Source organism: Lithobates pipiens, unplaced genomic scaffold, assembly GCF_037356315.1.
Source record: "Lithobates pipiens isolate NorthernLeopardFrog02 unplaced genomic scaffold, aLitPip1_a1.2 Scaffold_10, whole genome shotgun sequence".
Classification (NCBI taxonomy): Eukaryota; Metazoa; Chordata; class Amphibia; order Anura; family Ranidae; genus Lithobates; species Lithobates pipiens.
Window position 1 is genome coordinate 72,374,418 of NW_027507686.1, and position 25,110 is coordinate 72,399,527.

General features: G+C 43.7%; 1 protein-coding gene across 1 annotated transcript in view; it reads right to left on the reverse strand.

Moving 5' to 3' along the window:
* Positions 1–2,685: 2,685 nt before the first annotated feature.
* The window catches only part of GANAB (glucosidase II alpha subunit), an 84,523-nt gene continuing 62,098 nt past the window's right edge, over positions 2,686–25,110 (reverse strand). The window contains 11 exon segments of the mRNA XM_077455857.1: positions 2,686–3,581; positions 12,126–12,226; positions 12,975–13,084; positions 15,550–15,587; positions 15,590–15,641; positions 15,795–15,869; positions 15,958–16,034; positions 16,222–16,286; positions 16,368–16,611; positions 16,707–16,808; positions 19,018–19,114. Of these exon segments, the coding sequence (XP_077311983.1) occupies positions 3,472–3,581; positions 12,126–12,226; positions 12,975–13,084; positions 15,550–15,587; positions 15,590–15,641; positions 15,795–15,869; positions 15,958–16,034; positions 16,222–16,286; positions 16,368–16,611; positions 16,707–16,808; positions 19,018–19,114 (1,071 nt within the window). The 3' untranslated portion in view covers positions 2,686–3,471.

Genomic DNA, 25,110 nt, shown 5'->3' on the forward strand with positions numbered 1-25,110 from the left:
CGCATGCACAGTAGGGTACCAGGCAGTGAAGCCGTAATGCTTCACTTCAAGTCCCTGACAGAGGATGGCGGCGGGGGCAGCCGAGAGACTAGCAATTGCTCGACATCGCTGGACCCTGGGACAGGTAAGTGTACATTTATTAAAAGTCAGCAGCTGCAGTATTTTTAGCTGACTTAATATTTTTTTTGTTTAAGGTGCAGCTCCTCTTTAAGGACCAAGCCTCTTTCTGGAGGCATTTTGCCAAGAGGAATTGGCAGCTTTACCATATGAGAAGATAAAGAGCTTCAGCCACAAATACCACAAAAGACTTCAAGCTGTCATTGATGTTAGAGGGGGCAATAAGCTGTATTAAGAACTAGGGTATGTAAACTTTTGATCAGGGTCATTTGGGTAGTATCTTGTGATGATAAAAAAAAAAAAAAAAAGTGTAAACACTGTTGATTGATAATAAATGGCTTCAGCCAAACACTAACCATGAGTGATAGAAAAGTTTGTGTCATTCATATTCTCTGAAAAATGGCCACGAAATCAAATTCTGCCAGGGTATGTAAACTTAGGGGCACAACTGTATGTGGTTTGAAGCATTACTTTTAAAGTGGCATTTTATAAGTGAAAAGGGATGGGGTCCTCTTCCTTGTCGTCCTGTCTTCAGTACTGGATGCCTGAGTGGTGGAGGAGTGAAGGGAAGAATACATGCCGCTGAAATGGCAGAAGTACATATATAGCATATTTTTTTTTTTTTTTTTTAGAAGCAAAACATTTAACATTGGCTCCAATTCATGAAGTGTGCAAAATCCGATACAGCTGTACATGGTAGCCAATCAGCTTCTAACTTCAGATTGTTCAGTTACGCTTTAACAAAATGGCTTGGAAGCAAATTGGTTTCTATGCAGAGCTGCATCAGATTTTGCACTCTCCAGTTTTAGTAAATCAACCCCTTTATTTTCCTCCACCTAGGTAAAACACAGGTTCACTATAAAAACTCTGGTGTGTGTATTATGATAATGCATTTATGTAAAAAAAACAATACAACCTGATTGATCCACAGGATTCACTTTGAACACTTGCAGGAACTTCTACACTATTAGCAGTATTTTAAAGCGGGAGTCCGCCGGGAGTTCTGCGTTTTTTTTTTTTTTTTTTAAAAGCCAGCAGCTACAAATACTGCAGCTGCTGACTTCTAAAATAAGGACACTTACCCGAAGCCGATCTCTCGATAGTCTCTTGGGTGCTGCCGCCGCCATCTTGGGTATGGGAATCAGGAAGTGAAGCCGTTCGGCTTCATTTCCCGGTTCCCTACTGCGCATGCGCGAGTCGCGCTGCGCAATAAGGATGGTCCCGCTGCCTCTGGGATCCGTTTCCCAGCAGGCAGCGGGGGACTTTCGGAAAGGGGCGTAATCTACGCCCCTTTCCGCAGATAGCTATGCCGGAAGTGGGTGCAGATACCTGTACTGTAAAGGTACCTGCACCCCCCTCCCCCTGAAAGGTGCCAATTGTGGCGCCGGAGGGGGGAGGATTCCAATGAGCGGAAGGTCCACTTTAGGGTGGACCTCCACTTTAAGCCAAGCCTGATCAGTGACGCACTTCAACTGGAATTTGATTACCGTATATACTCGAGTATAGGCCGACCCGAATATAAGCCGAGGCCCCCAATTTACCCCCAAAAAAACTGGCAAACTTATTGACTCGTGTATAAGCCGAGGGTGAGACATGCCTGTCCATCCCTGTGTGTGTGTCCGTCCATCCCTGTGTGTCCGTCCATCCCTGTGTGTCCGTCCATCCATCCATCCATGTGTGTGTGTGTGTGTGTCCATCCATCCATGTGTGTGTGTGTGTCTCCATCCATCCATCCGTGTGTGTGTGTGTGTGTCTCCATCCATCCGTGTGTGTGTGTGTGTGTCTCCATCCATCCGTGTGTGTGTGTGTGTGTCTCCATCCATCCGTGTGTGTGTGTGTGTGTGTGTGTGTGTGTGTGTGTGTGTGTGTGTGTGTGTGTGTGTGTGTGTGTGTGTGTGTGTGTGTGTGTGTGTGTGTGTGTGTCCAGCCTACCTGTGTCCCGAGCCTCCGTCCCGTGCCTTGCCTCCTTGCCTCCGTCCCGTGTCGTGCCTTGCCTTGCCTTGCCTCCGTCCCGTGTCGTGCCTTGCCTTGCCTCCGTCCCGTCCCGTGCCTTGCCTTGCCTTGCCTTGCCTCCGTCCCGTGCCTTGCCTCCGTCCCGTCCCGTGCCCTCTTCGTCGGCGCCTCGGCGGCCATTGTAAAATTCAAAAGCCGCGCCTCCGCCTTCGCCTGTTATAGGCGGAACACTGAATTTCCCAGCAGCCTGTGTTCCGCCTATCACGGACATCGTATCATCCTCGTCCGTAGTACGAGGATGATACGATGTCCGTGATAGGCGGAACACAGGCTGCTGGGAAATTCAGTGTTCCGCCTATCACAGGCGAAGGCGGAGCCGGAGGCGCGGCTTTTGAATTATAGAATGGCCGCTGTCTGTCTGCTCGACACGCTGATCGAGCGGGCAGACAGCGATGACTCGAGTATAAGCCGAGGGGGGCACTTTCAGCCTCAAAAAAGAGGCTGAAAATCTCGGCTTATACTCGAGTATATACGGTACCATCAATGAATAGTTCTAGAATATGATGTACACCGATAAAAAATAAATAAAATAAAAAATCACACAAAGAAAATAAATCATTTTATAGTTTTATTTCTTATTTTATCAAAACATTTCCAATTAAATGAGCTATGGATCCATTGCCCCCCAAACGAAGAGTTTCATAGAAAATCTTTACCACGTGATTAATTACTTTCCTCCAACCTTACACTTATTATCAGACTGAAAGAGGGGGGAGGGATGCAGACGAAGTCTCCCCAGTCAAACCTAGGTTTGAAGGATCACATTACTGGGCTGTATCTTGTCAGATACAAGTCTAGGAAAGAGGGAAGTGAATTTGGGGTTGCTGTCCAGATTAATGCTAGCTTCTAGTGAATCCATTTTCATCTTAAAATCACTCACACATAAATGGCTGCAGCCCTGAGTTTGTCATCTACAGGTTTGTTAGACCTCTCTTGGACATTTGGTCATCCATTTCTCTCATGTTGAGAGATGTGGAGCTGGATGACCGACAGGGGAAGGGGTGGGTATGGTGGACAGGCATGATTGAAAAGGGGCCAACAACAGATTGCATTTATTTTTCTGAGAAGAGGTAATCCCGTGTCTTAGATACTTGGGACAGGTACAGTGCATTAAACAATCTATGTACACTTAAGTGCAGTTGGGCAAAACCCAGGAAAAAAAAAAAAAAAAGGATGACAATCAAACGCACTCACACAGACACACACTCGGCACATTCTACACATCCTCTGGTCTCTAGTCTCACATTTGGTCCATGAATGATGTCCACCCACCAGCCCCCCTTACACCTGGGGAGAAAACGTCTTTGCTTCCCCCTCCCCTTCAAGACTCTATTAGTGATGTTATCGTAGGGACATTGTGAAGTCTGATGAAATATTCACTCCAGGTTTTCTTACAGTAAGTACAGAGGTTTGAGAATCATATTCAAACTCCAGCTGAGTTTCTGTTCCATCTGCAGAAAATAAGTCAGAATGTTAATGCAAGCTCAACCCAGATCATTTTTTGAAATCAGCTGCAAGGCATTCATGTACATTTTTTTAAATAAAATCGCACATGTTGTACTTAATACCCCTTTTTAGTTGCCAATCAAAATTTCTTACTTATTCAGTTATGGTTTTATTGAAATAATTGTTAATGATTGATACATGTACTGTATCAATCATCACACAGATGTTCCTCCTAAACATATAACTACCTTCTGGTTGTCAACTATAGGGCTGATCTAAAACAGGAGTGCGCGAGATCTGCTGCAGCTCTGCATGGAAACCAATCAGCTTTAATGGTATGTTATTGAATGCCTGTTTTTTTTGTAATTGAGGGCTTCTATTCCTCGACATTTTTAAACTTTTGGAAAACGCAATCAATTTTGATTTAAAATAATGAGCTTTTAGATTTTTTGTTAAAAAGGATAAGTTCACCTTTCAGAACATGTTACGCACAAAGCAGCCCCCGCTTCCCAACGCCATGGTAGTTCATTGAAAACTATAAGCCTTCATTAATAAAAGTTTGAGTCTTCCTGCCAGGTTGTATCTGCAACAGGCAAACAGATAGGTCTGCGTGAGACCTGAAATGCTTTACAGGCTCCAGGAACAAAAAAAAAAAAGACAAAGAAAAAAAAAAAAAAAAAAAAATGAAAAAAAAAGAAAAGTGTATTATAAAAAGGTGAACTTGACCTTTAATTGAACAAACTGAAGTTAGAAGCCGATTGGCTATCATGCACAATTGCGATAGATTTTGCACTCCCCAGTTTTGGAGAATCAACCCCAATGAGTCAGTCTAGAGCAAAAAAGGAGCCATTCCAAGTGGCGATGAGAACAATTCATGCAATAAAATGGTACTAATCTAATAAGATTATAGACATGTTTGATAGGTAAAGTATTTGCCAAAACTGAAAAATGATTCCATATTTTGTATTCTCTTTGGGAAATGACTTGATGCAAAAATTACACATGAACACTTTTTTGCAGGTACAGTGAGGGCAAAAATGTATTTGATCCTCTGATGATTTTGAATATTTGCTCACTGACAAAGAAATTATGAGTCTATCATTTTAATGGTAGGTTTATTTTTAACAGTGAAACAGAAAAAAAATATCCAGAAAAAACCCATTTCAAAAAAAGTTATAAAATGGATTTGCATTTTAATAAATGAAAGAAGTAGGTGATCCCTTCCCAAAACATGACTTAGTACTTGGTGGCAAAACCCTTGTTGGCAATCACAGAGGTCAGACCTTTCTTGTAGTTGGCCACCAGGTTTTCCCACATCTTAAGAGGGAATTTGTCCCACTCCTCTTTGCAGATCCTCTCAGTCATTAAGGTTTTGAGGCTGATGTTTGGCAATTCGAACCTTCAGCTCCCTCCACATATTTTCTATGGGATTAAGGTCTGGAGACTTGGTAGGCCACTCCAGGACCTTAATGTGCTACTTTTTGAGCCATTCCTTAGTTGCTTTGGGTCATTGTCGTGGTGGAATACCCATACACAAACCATTTTCAATGCCCTGGCTGAGGGAAGGGGGTTCTCAGCCAAGATTTAATGGTACATGGCCCAGTCTATCTCATCCCTTTGATGCAGTGAATTTGTCCTGTTCCTTTCGCAGAAAAAGACCCCTAAAGTAGTTCTGGTCCAATTCCTCACTGTTTTTATGATCACTGAAGCTCCACACGGTGAGATCTTTCATGGAGCCCCAAACCGAGGGAGTCTGACAGTTATTTGTGAATAAATGGCACCAACTGTTGCCCTCTCACCAAGCTGCTCGGTGATGATTTGTAGCCCATTCCAGCCTTGTGTAGGTCTGCAATCTGGTCCCTGACATCCTTGGACAGCTCTTTGGTCTTGGCCATGGTGGAGAGACTGGAATCTTATGGATTGCTTCTGTGGACAGGTGTCTTATACCGGTAACAAGCTGAGATTAGGAGCACTCCCTTTAAGAGTGCTCCTAATGTCAGCTCGTTATCTGTATAGAAGACAGCTGGGAGCCAGAAATACTGCTGATTGATAGAGGATCAAATACTGATTTCACGCATTAAAATGCAAATCAATTTATAACTTTTTTGAAATAAGTTTTTCTGGATATTTTCGATAGTTATTCTGTCTCACTGTTCAAATAAACATTCCATTAAAATGATAGGCTGATCATTGCTTTGTCAGTGGGCAAACATACTAAATCATTAGGGGATCCAATATTTTCCCCTCACTGAAAAAATAAATAAAAAAGGACCTGTAACGCATTGCACCCACGATCAGTAGATGGGTGTAATGCCACAGTCCTGCAGACTGTATGTGTCTGGCCATACCTCCAATATGAGCAAGTAGTTACACTTGACACAGGAATCTCAATGAACTACCACAGCGCCTAACAGCACGTCAAAGGCTGTCTGACCTTTGTCATTTTTCCCATTAACAGTACACTGTGAATGAATGAGGCGGCCAGCACCCCGCACAGCCATATCTTTTTTTAGATTGTGCCTGCTAGCCATAGGAGAAGATCCCCAGTAGCAGTTAGAACGGGGGAGAGTGGGGGCTGGCTCATTCATAACAGGTTACACCCTGAATAAAGTTACAAAAGGTGAACTTATCCTTTAAGAACTTATGGGGCTTTATAATCTAATGCATAAACATTTTGGAATCCGTGCTAATAAATACTACCAAGAAGCCATTGCAACAATTACAAACAAAACTCAACAAAAATAGATAGCCACACTATTGCATAGTTTAACTACATCGACTTTATAAAAATCTGGAGAGTTTAGTCTTCATGAAAAAGCAACCAAAATCATGCTTTTATTTATAAATGCCCAAAAACATGTCCTAGTGGTGGGAATGTAGAATATACATAGTGCAGCAGTTTGTGGTACATGGTGTGCCTGGATACAGGAGACATCCATCGGGTTGGCAGTGGTAGTGTGACGTGTGAATCAGTGCATTAGCAGTGAAGCGTGTGGGGTTTGTGCTTCATTGACTGCGCTGATCGTTTTTGCGAGATGCCATTTCCCCAGTGCTGAACTATCTAGACAATTTTGGGTGGATAACTTACCCTGCACACTGCAAATGTGTTATATGCTGCAATGGAATAAAGGTCTACAGTGCATGCCCAAACCGTACCATGCATTGAACAAGAAAAGTTCTGTAATTCCTAGGGTCCCGAGTCAGTCACTAGAATCCATGACTGACGAGCCTATTCCTGTTAAAGTCTATTCTACCGCTATTACTCACAAATCAAATGAGACCATTTGGCTGTTATTAATGCAACATGCACAACTATGAAATTAAAGGCCTAGCATACTGCTTCTAGCAGTGCAGTTTCATTCTTGGGTTCTTTAACCCCTTCATGAAAAAATAAAATAAAAAAAACACTTCAGCCATGGAAGGATTTACCCTCTAATAACCAGGCCATTTTTTGCGATACGGCACTGTCGCTTTAACCAACAAATGCGCAGTCGTGCGATGCTGTACCCAAACAAAATTGATGTTATCTGTGAAAAGTCGTGTACTGAAGTGGTTAAATAGGAGTCAGTACACACTTGCCATCATTTAAAGTGCCTCTGATACACCCCAAATAAGGTTCAGCTGTTCTAGTAGGTCTTTCCTGATATTCACTTAGTCGCATCCTACAGCGAAAGCCATGGTCCGCAGAGATCTTCCAAAGCATCAGAGAGATCTCATTGTTTTAAGGGGTCAGTCAGGAGAAGGGTACAAAAGAATTTCCAAGGCATTAGATATACCATGGAACACAGTGAAGAGTGTCATCAAGTGGAGAAAATATGGGACAACAGTGACATTACCAAGAATACGGTAACGTCACCAGTCCCCCCCCCCCCCCCCTTGTCTTTTCATCAATTTTGAAGGGATGGACGTCCCTTCAAAATTGATGAAAAGACAAGGGGAAAAAAAAATGGTCAAGGAGGCTGCCAAGAGGCCTAAAGCAACATTAAAGAAGCTGCAGGAAGATCTGGCAAGTACTGGCTGTGTGGTATATGTGACAACAATCTCCCATATTCTTCATATGTTTGGACCTTGGAGTAGAGTGGCAAGACAGAAGCCTTTCCTTAAGAAAAAACACCAAGCCCAGCTAAATTTTGCAAACATCTGAAGTCTCCCAAAAGAATGTGGGAAAATGTGTTATGCAAAAACACTGCACATCACCAAAAGAACACCATACACAGAGTGAAGCACGGTGGTGGCAGCATCATACTTTGGGGCTGTTTTTCTTTAGCTGGAACAGGGGCTTTAGTCAAGGTAGTGGGAATTATGAACAGTTATAAATACCAGTCAATATTAACACCTCAGACTTCTGCTATAAAGCTGGACACGAAGAGGAATTTTATCTTTCAGCATGACAAAGACCGAACGCATACATCCAAATCAACAAAGGAATTGTTTCACTAGAAGATTAAAGTTTTGGAATGGCCCAGCCAGAGCCCAGACCTGAATCCGATTGAAAATCTGTGGGGTGATCTGAAGAGGGCTGTGCACAGGAGATGCCCTCGCAATCTGACAGATTTGGGGTGTTTTTGCAAAGAGTGGTAAAACATTGCCAAGTCAAGATGTATCCGATAGACTCATACCCCCCCAAAATCAAAAAAGGTGCTTCAACAAAGTATTAGTTTAAGGGTGTGCACACTTATGCAGCCATATTTTTTTTTATTTTTTTTACTTCCCTCCACCCAAAAAAGATTGTAGTTTGTTGTTCAACTGAGTTGTACACTTTATAGGTCACATTAAAAAGGTAGAAAAAAGTTCTTTAATCATTTCACCTTTGTCTTTTTTTTTTTTTTTTTTTTTTTTTTAACAGCACAGAAAACTACATTTTAAAACAGGGGTGTGTAGACTTTATATCCACTGTATGTGGCCTCCAGAATGTGAGCTTTAACCCTTTCGCTGCCAAGCCCTGCACTCCCACTTTTAAAACTCAGATGGCTAGACCATATTTGCAATTTTTCACCATACATCATACATTTTCTGAAAGCACAGAACCAGTAGAATTAAAAAAAAAAAAAAAAAAAAAAAAAAAGTTTTCAATTTTTTTACTTACCGTATATACTCGAGTATAGGCCGACCCGAATATAAGCCGAGGCCCCCAATTTACCCCCAAAAAACTGGCAAACTTATTGACTCGTGTATAAGCCGAGGGTGAGACATGCCTGTCCATCCCTGTGTGTGTGTCCGTCCATCCCTGTGTGTCCGTCCATCCCTGTGTGTCCGTCCATCCCTGTGTGTGTGTGTGTGTCCATCCATCCATCCCTGTGTGTGTGTGTGTGTCCATCCATCCATCCCTGTGTGTGTGTGTGTGTGTCCATCCATCCATCCCTGTGTGTGTGTGTGTGTGTCCATCCATCCATCCCTGTGTGTGTGTGTGTGTGTCCATCCATCCATCCCTGTGTGTGTGTGTGTGTCCATCCATCCCTGTGTGTGTGTGTCCGTGTGTGTGTGTGTGTCTCCATCCATCCCTGTGTGTGTGTGTCCGTGTGTGTGTGTGTGTCTCCATCCATCCATCCCTGTGTGTGTGTGTCCGTGTGTCCGTGTGTGTGTGTCCGTGTGTGTGTCCGTGTGTGTGTGTCCGTGTGTGTGTCCGTGTGTGTGTGTCCGTGTGTGTGTCCGTGTGTGTGTCCGTGTGTGTGTCCGTGTGTGTGTGTGTGTGTGTGTGTGTGTGTGTGTGTGTGTGTGTGTGTGTGTGTGTGTGTGTGTGTGTGTGTGTGTCCAGCCTATCTGTGTCCCGAGCCTGTGTCCCGTGCCTTGCCTCCTTGCCTCCGTCCCTTGCCTCCTTGCCTCTGTCCCGTGCCGTGCCTTGCCTCCGTCCCGTGTCGTGCCTTGCCTTGCCTCCGTCCCGTGCCTTGCCAGGATCGCCGCTCTTCGTCGGCGCCTCGGCGGACATTCTACGATTCAAACGCCGCGCCTCCGCCTGCGATAGGCGGAACACTGAATTTGCCAGCAGCCTGTGTTCCGCCTATCACGGACATCGTCTCATCCTCGTCCGTAGTACGAGGATGAGACGATGTCCGTGATAGGCGGAACACAGGCTGCTGGGAAATTCAGTGTTCCGCCTATCAAAGGCGAAGGCGGAGGCGGAGGCGCGGCGTTTGAATGGTAGAATGTCCGCTGTCTGTCTGCTCGACACGCTGATCGAGCAGGCAGACAGCGATGACTCGAGTATAAGCCGAGGGGGGCACTTTCAGCCTCAAAAAAGAGGCTGAAAATCTCGGCTTATACTCGAGTATATACGGTACAGCTTTCAGCGTTTGTGAAGACCCCCCAAAATCATATTTTCTGAAAGCACACGACTAGTTGAATAAAAAGAAGGTGCTATATTTTTATTTTTTTAAGGCCCTACAACAGTTGCGCAAATGTCTATCAAACTGCCATTTAAAAAAAAAAAAACAGAAAGAACCCACAACGCATAAATCTTTGATCAAAGTATTGGAGACGGGGACTTTTCTGAGGGGGCCCCCTACCCTTGAGTTGATGGCAAGAGTTTGGGAGGTGGGAAAGAAAATTCTGGGCTATAGAAGATTCTCTGAGTACTCCCCCTTGCAGGATAACAAGCAGCTGGGTGAGGTGCAGAAATTGGGCCCAACTAGAGAATGGGAAAGATGAGGTTATCCATAAAGGAAACCGGGAAGCGCTGCAGATAAGGCCCTATAGGAGGAAATGGGAGAAGGACATTGGGGACATATCGGAATTGCAATGGGAAAGGATTCTTGAACTAGCTCCATGGGTATCGCTCTCCCCACCCCAGAAGATGTCACATTTTTTTGCTGTACAGTGTTTATTATATGCCACAAAAACTTTTTTGGTTTGGTCGGAGGAAAGGTGACAGGGGGGAGGGGGGGGGGATCTTATTCATATGTTTTGGAGATGTCCAAAACTATTCCGATATTGGAGGGAGGTAGTGGATACTATTGTTCGTGTTTAAAACTTGAATAGATATGGACCCTTTATTGTGTGTATTGGGGTGGATAGAGGGAGAGGGTAAACTGAGAGACACCGAGTTAGCAACGCTGAGATGCCTTTTCCAGGCTAGGAGACTCCTTGCCCAGAGATGGCAGTGCCCTGCCCCCCCATCCTGTAGGGAATGGGAACAAAATATGGATGTAGTCAGTCTCAAAGGAAAGGACGTTATATATTAAACAAGGAAGTGTTAATAAATATGACAAGATTTGGAAATTGTGGATAGAGAAATAATAACTTAAAACACTGGGGCAACGTGGGAGAGACCAGACATTTGGGATTAAGGATAAACATTTTGCTGAGGGACGGATGAAGTGGTGAGTGATGGAGGTATCAGAAGTAGGTGTAATGGGTGTGTGTTAGATTAGGGGTGACTAAAGGATAGATTTATAAAACTGTTATGAAGAGGGAGCCTAGAAGCCCCCCTCAATACATTGTTTGAAGAATGTAAAAGGCTTGTGTATTTTGTATGTTTTGTAATTTTGAAAATCAAAGCTATATAAAAAAATAAAAAATTCCTACTAATGCCTGGTTCAATGGGGTGTGCTAAAGCATGGAGGGCTAGGTTTACCTGCACAGGGATACACAAGTGTTCTGTGCATCCCTGTGCAGGCAGTCCCATTTATATCAATTTGGACACAGCAGTTGAAAGGACACAAATCTGACATCAGTGCCAGTGTAGGTGTATGGCCCCAAAACACAGAGTGTGAGTTCAGAGGCATGCACCCACACTGATGTCAAGATGGGAGCAGTGGCTGCGTCTATGTAGCTGCGGTGTCCCAACTGATATGGATGGGGCTGCCTGCGCAGGAATGAACACCTGTGTATTCTTGTGCAGATGCTGTGTCCCAACTGAGATAAGTGGGACTACATACATGGGAATAGACAACTTCTGTGCAGCTAAAACGCAGCCCTGCAGTAGTTTTGCTCCTTTATAGCAAAAGGAAGAATGTTTAGAATGACAGGCCCATACAGCATACAGACCTGGCCAGCTGGGATCAGTGCTGTATGCCATATGGACCTGGCACAGAATGTGTTCTTATGTTTGTGCTTGAAGCTCGCTTGGGCGCTCCCAACATAGAGACTGGGCTGTTGGTGACAGCCTCAAGTCTCCAATGATCAGGACCCAGGGGGAACAGATCCTGATCACAGGATTGCTGCGATTTTTCAATCTGTTGGTCGGCTCTGTGTAGAGAACACCACACTTCCCTCTAGCCAGGAGGGGAAGATAGATTACATTGAACATTTTCCTCCTAGCTAGCACATGTCTGCAAAATAAAAAAAATAAAGTTACCTAGTTCAGGGCTTGATCTGAGTGGGAGTTAGTGCCAGTGCCAGTTTCAGTTAATGTGATAATGTCCATCAGTGGCACTGTCAGTCAGTGCCTGGCCAACCATGTCAGTCCGCCTCTGTGGCCCCAATGGCAGTGTCGATGGCAAGGTTCGTGTCAGTCGCAGCGCGCCAGTGAGAATTTGTCCACAATAAGATAAGAATGGTATAATACTGAGTAACTGGAAAATACTTTAATTCAGGGTGCAGGTGCTGCTTACCTGACAGACGAAGGCTGATGGTGTTGGGCTTTGATGCTCCAATGATTACAACTCTTTCTAGCCAGGCAGGAGTCTCAAACTTTCCATGAAGATCTAATGAGCTGATAAAAACATGTTATTTTTCTGTGGTCAATAATCAAGAAACTTAGGAAATCGTTTTCCAATTTGCACTCACTTTTCTCCCTGTTGTAAAATCAATCATTCTGGGCCTCATTTAATAGAATGGCTAAAATAAAGTGTACAGCCACCTGTCATTTCTCCCAGAAAGGCTGCACTTGGATAATGTCACAATCATGTAATAATCAGCAGATATTCTAGATCAGCGATGGCATAGGAGTGTGTGCAATATCCCTGGAACCTCCTGATATTACAGAGCAACTGTTCTCTCTGCCATGAAACATTTAGATCAGTGATGGCAAACCTTGGCACCCCAGATGTTTTGGAACTACATTTCCCATGATGCTCAACTACAATGCAGAGTGCATGAGCATCATGTGAAATGTAGTTCCAAAACAGAGGTGCCAAGGTTTGCCATCACTGCTCTAGATTTTTCATGGTAGAGAGAACAGTTGCTCTGTAATATCAGGAGATCCAGGGATATTGTATATATGCACATATACACATACACAGAGATAGAGCTCTATGTCTCTATCTATAAGGGCATCCAATGACAAAGAAGCACAAATGCCCCATAATAGGCAGATCGGGGTTGTCTGAACATATCAGTTGTCCTTTAAATGTCTAAGGAGAAAAATAAATAAAATAAAAAAACGCCCAAAAATCACTACTACTTTAGTTCATACTAGTTGTTCCAGATATCACAGAGAATTCATATTTTTGTAATCTTACCTTGAAGTTAGCTGTCCATGGCTGTAATTGAATTTTCTATATAAAAACTCATTTTGCTGGTAATTAAAGCTGCGGCCATCATCCAAATACAATTCACCTTGTGCTTCACCCTAAAACAGACAGAAATAACTGAAGTAGACAGACCTAAGCAAAAAGCAATATAAACAATATAAAAAAGGTAAATAAAGGCTTGTTCACACCATGCATGCCTTTAGGCCTCATGTAACACTGCTGCTCCTAAACAGGTTTAGAAGCTTTTGGTGTTTTTTTGCCAAAGCTCTTAAACTCAACTCCATAAAAGCCTGTGTCCCCATGAGCACACAGGTTTTTATCAGAGTTTAGGAGCAGCAGAGTTTAGGGGCAGTTAAACGTCCCTCTACTGAGCGCAGAATAATTCACGTTCAGGAGAGGAACATTTTGGCCAAAAATGTGACTTGCTGAAAAACACGTGCAAGTTTAGCACTTGGGCGTTTATTCGTTTTGACGACATGCATTCTGGTCAAAGAAATTACCAACTGTGCTATACCTGAATGCCAGCTACAACGCAAATAGCTAGTCATAATATGACGGTCTCCTGTGTTTACACGGGGGTGGGGGGTTTGGAGGAGGGGGGATGGGAAGCTCTGTGATCAGTGTCCGGAGCCAATCAGTGGCTCTTTACCATGTGATCAGCTGTGTCTAATCACAGCTGATCGGGAATGCAACTAGAAGCCGGTTATCGGTACATGTACACTGGTTATCATGGTCATCCCTACAGTGCCCACCAGTGCAGCCTCATCAGTGAAGGAGGAGAAAAAGTTTCCCATTTGCAAAAATTATATAACAAAACTATGAAAAAAAATAAATAAATAAAAACTGTCAAAATGTTCAGTCTTTTGTTTTTAATTTTTAATTTTTTTTGCTACAGTAGCGAATAAAATACCGCCAAGCAAAACCTAGTTTCTTCGGACCTAGGCCCGGGTACCATTCCTTAAGCCCATTAAAGAACACTCTGAATGGATCCGGTCAGCATGGTTAGCCCCAGCACAGCACATCTTTACTCGTGGCCAACACCTTAGACACAGGCGAAAAAACTGAGGTACTCCCAGTAATGGGAGGGGTTATATAGGGAGCGCACTTCTGGTCTTAGGGCATGCCAGTGTCCATCACCTAAAGGTGGCCTATTAACCACATAGTAACTACTATGGCTCTGTGTCCCCTGATGTATGAAAATAAATAACCATTTTATTTGGGTATAGTGTTGCATGGCCAAAGTGTGACAGCACTAAAAACTGAAAATTGGCTTGGTCAGCAAGGGGATTAAAGTGGCCAGTAGGCAAGTGGCTGATAAACTCCAAGCGCTAAACGTGGCAAAAAAGCGGTACCACTTTTTCTGCTGCCAGGAGAGTTATGTTTAGGGGTAGCTAGTGTACATGTAGCCTAGGGACTCATGCACAACAATGGCTTATTGTAAAATGCTTTTTCTCCTGACAGGAGAAAATTGGCACTAAAAACGCACCTAAGCTGCAATGCCTAGCAATTAAGCACGTTTAGCAATGCCAATCTTTTTTTCTACCAAAACCCTGCTGCTCCTGGACACACTGGCAGTGGCTTTTCCTCTCTGTCTTTGTTCGTAGACGCACAATTTGTGCACGTAAGTAATATAGTAGGCAATATGAGAGCAATAACAGCTCAATAATCCATAAAGTAACAGTTCTTAGGGCGAGGTGGCAGCTGTCCTCAGAAGAAAGCCAGCTCTGTAAGCAGATTGAGGAAGGGGGAGAGACACAGGAAGTGCCAACCTGAGTGTAGTATATTAGATATGATTAGCAAAAGTAATGCACTTACAAGAAAAACAAAAACAAGCTCATCTGTAAATGGTGGTGTCTGCAGGTGTGTCTGTGCTTCCTAATGACCCAGACTGACTTCCTGGTGGCCACAGGTTGGATTAAAGCTCCCTTAGCTTTCTGCCAGATATGTGGATGCTCGTTTTGGATGCTGATCTACACCGGCAGACATCACCATTTACAGAAGAGTCTGTATGTTGAGTGTATGTTATTTCCTGTAAGTGCATTCATTACGTTGCTAATAGTATCTAATATACTACACTCAGGTTGGCGCTTCCTGTGTCTCTCCCCCTTTCTTGTTCATGCACACACGGGCTAACATGCAGGGGAGTTTACAGGCAGGAAAAAAAAATATCCAGTGTGCATGAGGCCTTAATGTGTATGTAGTTTTGGCTGACGTAGGGAAGGATTAGAACTTGAGTTACGATTTTTCTGTCTCCACTAGGTAGATTACCCCCCTATATTTGTCCTAGTTGCTATAGTTACTAAAACAGAAATGAAAGAAAAAAAAAAAAAAATGTAGCTATGTAGTTTTCCAATACCCTGAACAATTTACAGCCCAATAGCTTCCTTTTTTAATGGGGAAATTGTGCTGTGTCCATCCATGAATTGGACAGGGAAGAACGGTGTGTGTCAGTGGGCAGAGTTGTTTGAGGGTCGTTGGATGTCTTCCCATCCTGGTAGACAAAATGTCCATCTATGGTCACCCTAGACTAAACCAAAGCAATAGGAATTCTACTGGCACTAACCTGGAGGTCCAGTGCTACATATAAAGTAAAGGGATCCGTCTGGGACGGTCCTTTCGTGGAATTATAGATCCACCCCGCTGATAGACTGGTATCTGGAAATAAAGTGTGACGGTTACAAAAGAGAAAATTGGCTGCGCAGAACAGATTGGGGGGCAGAGAGGACAGAAAAACAGATCACAGACGTTACAAAACAAAAAACGATAACATGGTGGTATACATTATGTAAACCGTTTGCTCATACTCACTGAGCTGCTGGTAACTGGCAAGTAAAACTTCTGTGGTGCCTTATAGCTCTGATAGCTACGTACATCATACCAGACCTACAGACAAAAAAAAAGGGGCTGTTAGAAATCATTAATAGCTGACGTGTCATTAGGGGGTGTCAGGAAATTACAACAGTGTTGTTACCTCTCCGGCCCCTGGCAGATATATTTCAACTTCACGAGCATTGGCTTCTGTTACAGGGTGGACCAGGAGTGCGGAGCCTATATGACATGAAGGGAAATAGGCAATAAATTAACCCAAATGCTACCATAGCGATCCAACTTTCCACACCTTAATTCTCCTGTACTCTGATAATGCAAACACATAATATATTACAAAACAAAAACAAAAAAAACAAAAAAAAAAAAAAGAAAAAAGAAAAGAAAAAACTACACTCAGATTACTTACCAAGCATGTACTGGTCATCCATTGCAAAGGTAGACACATCAGAAGGAAATTCAACCCAGAGAGGTCTGAAATGGTCAACATATAGTACTGTAAGATACCATATGAATAACACTTCCAACTACATTTTGCACAGGGACCCAGCTCACCTCATGACAGGCTCTCCATCATGATGGGCATTGTAGAATAATGTATACCAGTAGGGAAGAAGAGCATATCTTTCACGAAGAGCTGTACGTATCAGGTCTGTATGGGTCTCTCCATGTAACCAGGGCTCCCGACGAGGTGTATCCAAATGGGCGTGAGCACGAAAGAAAGGCTGATAAGCACCAGCTTGATACCAGCGAAGCAGTAGTTCAGGCTCTGGGTTTTTAAAGAAGCCACCAACATCAGCTGTGAAGGGAAATCATATAGCAGTATGTTAGATAGTTGTTTGAACTATCAAAGCAACACAAAATGGCAAAGTATCTTTAGTTATTAACACCAACCTCCACAGAATGAAATGCCAGCAAGACCCAAACTTAGACACATGGGGATGGAGATCTTCAAGTGCTCCCACTCAGCAGCATTATCACCTGTCCATACAGCACCTGATAAACAAAACTCAGAGTCACACTTAAAAGCATTTGCTTCCCCAACACTTGATATTCCTGTATATGTGCTGTACCACAGTACTTGCACGAGAAGGTATCCTGTTCCCTTTTGCCGCGTACACACGACCAGACTTATGTCCGACAGACTTCCGAAGGAGTTCTGCCAGAGTTCTGCCAGAGTTCTGCCAGAGTTCTGCCAGAGTTCTGCCAGAGTTCTGCCAGAGTTCTGCCAGAGTTCTGCCAGAGTTCTGCCAGAGTTCTGCCAGAGTTCTGCCAGAGTTCTGCCAGAGTTCTGCCAGAGTTCTGCCAGAGTTCTGCCAGAGTTCTGCCAGAGTTCTGCCAGAGTTCTGCCAGAGTTCTGCCAGAGTTCTGCCAGAGTTCTGCCAGAGTTCTGCCAGAGTTCTGCCAGAGTTCTGCCAGAGTTCTGCCAGAGTTCTGCCAGAGTTCTGCCAGAGTTCTGCCAGAGTTCTGCCAGAGTTCTGCCAGAGTTCTGCCAGAGTTCTGCCAGAGTTCTGCCAGAGTTCTGCCAGAGTTCTGCCAGAGTTCTGCCGGACTTTCCGAATGAGCGGACTTGGCCACACACAATCACACCAAACTCCGACGGATTCGAATGTGATGACGTACGACTGGACTCGAATAAGGAAGTTCATAGCCCGTAGCCAATAGCTGCCCTAGAGTCGGTTTTAGTCCGTCGGAATAGCATACACACGAGCAAATTTTTCGGTAGGAACTGGGTCCGGCAGAGTTCTGGCGGAAAAATTTGAAGCATGTTCCATTTCTAAAGTCTGTCAGACTTTTGCGAATCAAAAGTCCGTTGCAGCCCACACACGATCGAATAGTCTGCCGGAATAATTCCGTCAGACTTTGGATGTTGAAAAGTCTGCTCGTGTGTACGGGGCTTTTGTGTTGCTTCCTTTATGTGAAATCCCTGGTGTTCCTGCCAGTCCCCCTGCTTTCCTATTAAAAATTGGATTTTTGTACTCACCATAAAATACTTCACACAGCTCCTTTAAATGTTGACCTTAGGGTTATATTGCCACCTTCAGGAGAGGACTAGGCAGAACATGTAAAAAACGGCAAGACTGCACAGCACCACCCAGGGGGCGGTCCCACTGGCTATAACCCCTCACTCTGCTTCCTGCAGCTCAGTTTGTCAAAAAGCAGTACAAACATAACTAGGAGGGGTGGGTGCTGTTTCAGTTAATGAACTTCAGAGAAAAGGATTTTACGGTGAGTACAAAGTCCCATTTTACTCTTTCGTTCATCATCGCTCCATGGTCTCTGCACTCCATCAGGGGGACTTCCTGGCGTCCTTGTCATGCAAGTCTCCCTACATGGTCCTCCACAAGGATAAGGCGGTGCTACGTCCGCAGTCCTCTTTTCTTCCAAAGGTGGTTTCAGCCTTTCATCTAAATGAGGACATCATGTTACCAACCCTATGTCCTAAGCCGACACATTTGAAAGAAGTTGCTTTACATTCCCTGGACGTGGTTCGGCTCTCTGGGTGCATCTGTCTGCTACGGTTCCTTTCCGGAGGTCAGACTCTTTATCTCAGTGGCTGGTCCAAAGAAAGGTCTGGCGGTCTTGTTGACCACCATCTCTCGGTGGACCAGACAGATCATGGTTCACGCCTATGCCTGGGCTTTCCGACATCAAGCGTCTGTTTCCCAGGTGTGTAAGGCAGCAGCTTGCTCGTCGGTTCACACTTTCACTAAATTTTAAGTCTTAAGCGCATCCTCGGATGCTTGCTTTGGCCACAAGGTTTTGCAGGCGGCTGTGTAAGGTTGCAATTCACACTTTCATTAAGTTACAAGTTTGATGTGAATGCATCTTTAGATGCATAAGTTGGCCGCAGGCTTTGATGGCGGCCATTTAAGGTGGCAACTTCTGTTTGAGGAGTTCCTCTTGTTGTGGGTGAAGTTATTTCTTGCCATTTCCACCCCTCTTTTTTTTTTTTTTACACTGCTTGGGGACGTTCCTAAGCTCAAGATTTAAAGGAGCTGTGTCCGTCAATGAACAAAATAGAAAACTGACCACACTAAGCAGGAGAGCACACCGTTTTTATATCTATACAAAAATGTTTTGCCTTTCATTTCTATTTTTAACTGACTGGGTTGTTTTACAAGGCGATTGTTTACAATCACTTTAGGACCTGTACATTCATCCAGATCTTTACTTTCTGTATACATCTTCTGTACAGTCTTACCATAACGTTGTGACCCTGCAAAGAATGCTCGAGTTAAGACAAAAGGTCTTTCCTTTCCTCCAGAACGATGGATCAAACCCTCAGCAGTGGCTCGGTGCTGTAATGCAAGAAGTGAATTGCAAATGAACCTATGATGCAACAGTAAGAACTGTACCATTTACATAGAACATCAAGAGTAGCAGATGAAATTGTATAGTAACCAGAGTACCTTGCATAAGTAGGTCAGTAGTGCCACAGCTATAACTCAAAATTATATTATGATCGTCCTGAGCCATGTCAAGATTTTTACTTGTACACAGAAATTGGAACCAATTCTGCCATGAGAAGAATAAGGGGGCTGCCAGTAAAGACTTTATGAAAATGCTTGTTGCTTGACTGTTACAATGGCCCAATGGTTCCAGTTTGTGTCACTGACTGAGCAAGTAACCAAATCAGGAAAGTCCAAGAAAAAAGTCAGAAATTCTGTAGGATGCATTTCATGTCAACAACTTAAAAACAAGTGGGTCAAGCATGATAGTCTAGGAGCATTTTCAGGAGAAGTCATACAGAATACACTTGGTTTCTCTCAGGACAGATTCCTTTACTAGTAGCACATCCTATCACATCAAGTAAAATAATCAGATATTTTCACAGCCAAAATAGCAATCTCATTTGTTAACATTCGTCCTAGCAAAGCGCACTGATATTCATTGTAAACTGCACCCCAACACAGTAGCTGCTGTACAGTAATGGGAAAAAGGGTCAGGTGTGTTTTCTGGCCCTTTGTATTGTGTTGACACAATTAAAAAAGGTAACTAATTCATTAACCACTTCCCATCCAGGCCAATGCTGGCACTTCACTCCCACATGTAAAAGTCACTTTGTTTTGAGAAAATCAGAAGAAATTGTATAATGTGAAAGATAATGTTACACCAAGTAAACAGATACCAAACATGTCACTTTAAAATTGCACACTCGTGGCATGGCGCCAAACTTTGGTACTTAAAAATCTCCATAGGCAAGGCATTTAACATTTTTTACAGGTTACTCATTTAGAGGTAAAGAGGTCTTGGGCTAGAATTGTTGCTTTTGCTTCAACGCACACGACTTATGTATGCATTCGCTTCTGTGCAGGGTGCGTTAAAATTTTTTATTCTTTATTTTAACTTTTAATGTTTCTATTTTTACATTTAAAATTATTTTTTTTGATCACTTTTATAACTATTACAAGGAACGTAACTGTCCCTTGTAATAAGAATAGTGCGTGACAAATCCTCTTTATGGAGAGATAAGACCCCACATCTCTCCTTCAGGCTGGAAAGATTAATAAAAAAAGAAACTCTCAGCCTTTCAGCCGCATTCCTGGCATTGTTTACTTCCGCCGACCCGGAAGTGAGGTCAGAATGCACCTGGGCCTCCGAAGGTTATAGAGATGACTGGAGACCATCTGGTCACCAGAAATCTCTATGCTTAATTTACAGAGACCGATACGTTCTTTGGCTCACCGATCGCAGGGGCGACCAGGTAGAAACACCGGAGGGCAGTCAGAGGGGCCCACCCGCACGTCCCCTCCTGCATGATCGATCAAGCAACTGAACTGCCACTATGATTGTTCTTACGATGCACAGAATCGCCAGCTGAAAAATAGGATTTTTACAACAGCTTACCTGTAAAATCCTCTCTTTTGAAGTACATCACAGGACACAGAGCCATAGTAATCACTACATGGGTTATAGTCCACCTTCAGGTGCAGAACACTGGCACACCCTAAACAGGAAGTTGCCTCCCTATATAACCCCACCCATACTGGGAGAATCTGTTTTATTGCAAAGCAATACACGTGTATACTAGAAAGAGGGGAGGGACCTCTGTGTCCCGTGATGTACTTCAAAAGAAAATAATTTTACAGGTAAGCTGTAATAAAAATCCTATTTTCTTTAATCGTACATCACGGGACACAGTCATAGTAATTACTATATGGCATGTCGCAGACCAATGCCAACTGAGGAGAGGGAGACACAACATAATTAGTGCGCCACGAGATCAGAGGACTTATACTGCTGCCTGCAGTACACTGTGCCCAAAGGCGACATCCTCATGTCTTTTTACATCCACCTGATAGAATCTGGTAAATGGATTGAAGACCAAGTTGTGGCCTTGCAGATTTGAGCCATGGAGGCCTGGTGATGCACTGCCCATGAAGCACCAATAACCCTAGAGGAGTGTCTTGATTTGAGAGGGCAGAAACGACCTCTTTAAACCATAAGCTAGAATGATTATGGTTGAATCCATTTAGAATAGTAGATTTGCATGTTGCCTGTTGTCTTTTAGGACCTTCAGGCAATACGAACAAAACATCCGTTTTTCCAAATCTGAGCAGTCTAAGTAGACTGCTCTCACCACATCAAGAAAATGTAGTGATTTTTCTTCCATAGAACAGGGTTCTGGAAAAAATTAAGATAGAATATCCTGGTTTAGATAAAAACTTGATACTACCTTTGGTAAAAAAAAAAAAAAAAAAAAAAAATTAGGATGAGGGCGCCATACTACCCTATCCTTGTAAACAATAATAATATGGTTCTTTACAAGAAAAAGCAGCCAATTCTGATACCCTTCTTGCAGCATATATGGTTACCAGAAAAAATAAAAAAAATAGTTGCCTTGTCAAAAAAAAACAAAAAAAAAAAAAAAGACAGGATTTTTAAAACCACTTACCTGTAAAATCCTTTTCTTTGATGTAGATCAGGGGACACAGAGCCATAGTAGTTACTATGTGGGTTAACAGACCAGCAATAGGTGATGGACACTGGCATGCCCCAAGAGCAGACGTGCCTCAGTTTAGTAGCCAAGCAATAAAAGTGTATACCAAGAAGGGAGGGGCCTTTGTGTACCCCTGATGTACATCAAAGAAAAGGATTTTACAGGCAAATAGTTTTAAAAATCCCGTTTTCTTTTCATACATCAGGGGACATAGAGCCATAGTAGTTACTATGTGGGATGTCCCATAGCAATGGCAACTGAAGGGAGGGAGACAACAAAAAAAGTAGGGCAAAAAAATAAAAAATAAAAAAGGAGGCTAGAAGACCGTACACTACACCCAAAGGCAATATCCTCATGACCTTTAACATCGATTTGATAAAATCTGGTAAACGTATGAACTGAAGACCAAGTTGCCGCCTTACAGATCTGAGCCATAGAGGCCTGATGATGCACCGCCCAAGCGGCACTAATCGCCCTGGTCGAGTGTGCTTTAAAGAGGGATTCCACCAAAAAAAAAAAATATTAAAAGCCAGCAGCTATAAATACTACAGCTGCTGACTTTTAATAAATGGACACTCACCTGTCCCGGGTTCCAGCGATGCCGAGGCCGATCGATCGCTCGGCCCTCGGCTGCTGCCGCCACCATTCTAGGTGAGGGAATCAGGAAGTGAAGCGAATCGGCTTCACTTCCCGGTTCCCTACTGCGCATGCGCGAGTCGCGCAGCGCAATAGGAAATCTCTGCGCTGTCACTGGGACCAGTGTGTGTCCCAGCAGACAGCGCGGCAGGGCAGGAAATGGCGTAGACTCCCACGGGAGTCTATGACCGGAAGTGGGTGTAAATACCTGTATCTCCACCCCCCTCCCCCCTGAAAGGTGTCAATTATGACACCGGAGGGGGGGGGGGGGGAATCCGATCAGCGGAGGTTCCACTTTAGGGTGGAATCCCGCTTTAACATGAAAAGGACAACAATCACTTGACGAATCAATTTGGAAATGGTAGATTTTGATGCTGCCTGTCCCCTTTTTGGACCTTCTGGCAGTACAAACAAAACATCTGTTTTGCAAACCTGAGCAGTCGCCTTTAAATAGACTTTGATCGCTCTTACTACATCAAGGGAATGTAGTGCCTTCTCTTCCCTAGATTGAAGATCTGGGAAAAAAGGAGGAAGAATAACATCCTGGTTTAAATGAAAACCTGTCACCACTTTTGGTAGGAAATCAGGACGAGGATGCAAAACCATCCAATTCTTATGCATGATCAAATACGGCTCTTTACAAGACAGCCGCTAGTACCGATACTCTTCTAGCAGAAGAAATGGTAACCAAAAAGACTGTCAAAAGAACCAAGGGAATTTACCGTAAAGGCTCAAAAGATTCTGTAAAGCCGACAAGACCAAAAATTTAAATACCAAGGATTTAGAGGTGCCTTGATATGGGGATTAATCAGTGTTACCCCCTGAATAAAACTATGCACCAGAGAGTGAGAAGCAAGAGGCTGTTGAAAAAACACTGACAAGGCCGAGATCTGGCCCTTGATCAAGGCCAGCTTAATTTCTAATCCCATTTGCAGGAAATCAAGGATCCTACCTATGACATACTTCCTGCGGTTCCAACCCCTGGATCCACACTAAGAAATATACACCTTCCAGACTCTATAGTAAATGATTCTGGAAGCCGGGTTCCTGGCATTAACCAAAGTAGCCACTACTGAGGGAGATAACCCACTGTCCATTAAAATGTGGGTTTCAATAGCCAAACTGTTAAATTTAGCACCCATAAGGTAGGATGGAATACCGGACCCTGTGAAAGAAGGTCTAGCCATAATGGCAGAATCCAAGGGACTCCTACCGCCTTTAGGATCTTAGCAAACCAAGATTTTCTGGGCCACCAGAATCGCCTCCTTTCATTCCTGCGGAGAAGGCGCAGAAGTAGCAGAACTGGAGGAGACGCATAGATCAGTGAAAACTGATCCCATGGGAAGACTAACGAGTCTGATCCGCATGCTAGCGGATCCCTTGTTCTTGACACAAAGTTGTCGACTGTTGAATCTGGACACGAACAGGTCCATGTCTGGAATACCCCATCTCTGACATATCACTTAGGAAGATGTCGGGGTGAAGAGACCATTCCCCCCCCCTGGAAATAACTGTTGGCGACTCAAATAGTCTGCCTGACAATTTTCTATTCCTGGAATGAAAAATCGCCAATAGGCAAGGAATGTTTTCTGCCCAAGCTAAAACATAATTCACCTCTTTTTGGGCTGCATGACTTCTTGTGCCCCCCTGGTGATTGAAGCCACCGCCATGGCATTGTCAGATTAAATCCTGACAGGACAATCCTGTAACCTTAGCGTCCAGAAGTCTAGGGCCAGACGCTTTCCAGGATACTGGCAGAAAGGATTTCCCCTTTTGGAAGTTGCTGGATATCAACCACCAATTTAGGCTCCGACATACATCGGGGGATAAGCGCATTGGAAAATCCAAAGCCTGAACCTTCTTGTTCCATACCGACAGAATAGTGTTTTGTAGCAGTCTTGAGTGAAACTGCACGTAAGGGACGGCCCCGAGAGAGGCCAACATTTTCCCTAACAATTTCATGCACAGCCGAATGGAAGGATTTTTCTTTGTTTTGACAAGTTGATTTAGTCCTTAACCGGAACAGATTCTTGCCTAGGGTAAGAATACCTTCTTCTGTATGGTATCTAAAGCCAGCCCCAAGTACTGTAATCTCCTTGATGGTTTTAAGGAGGATTTTTCTAGGTTGAGTATCCATCCCAGAGATTCCAGGTAGTTTACAGCTGTGACTAGACTTTGGTTTAGACCAGAGACTGAATGAGCTATTAAAAAGTAGATTATCTAAATAGGCTAGGACTGTTATGCCCTGAGCCCTTAATCTGGCTAAAGGAGGTGCCAGAATTTTTTTTAACACACCCGCGGTGCTGTGGCTAGACCAAATGACAGACCACAAACTGAAAATTATGATTGTCTATCTCGAAGCGTAGAAATTTTTGGTGAGCGGGGAATATTAGCACATTGAGATATGCATCCTTGATATCGATTGATGCCAAAAAACTCTCCTCCTTGCAGGATGGAAACAACCGATCAGATTGATTCCATACAAAATGACTGGATATTTAAGTGCCGATTCAGATCTTTGAGACCCAAAAATGGGTCTTACCCCTCTGTTTGGTTTTGGAAACGTGAAAAGGTTTTAATAAAAACCTGTGCCCTGTTCCTTTAAGGGAACCTCTGATGTCACCAAGCGAGCCGGGGTGCCCCTTCATAAGGAGGCTTTAGTATTCTGCCTTGTGGGCTCTGTCCCAAGACCTCTTTTGACCCTGGTGTTGCCCTTGG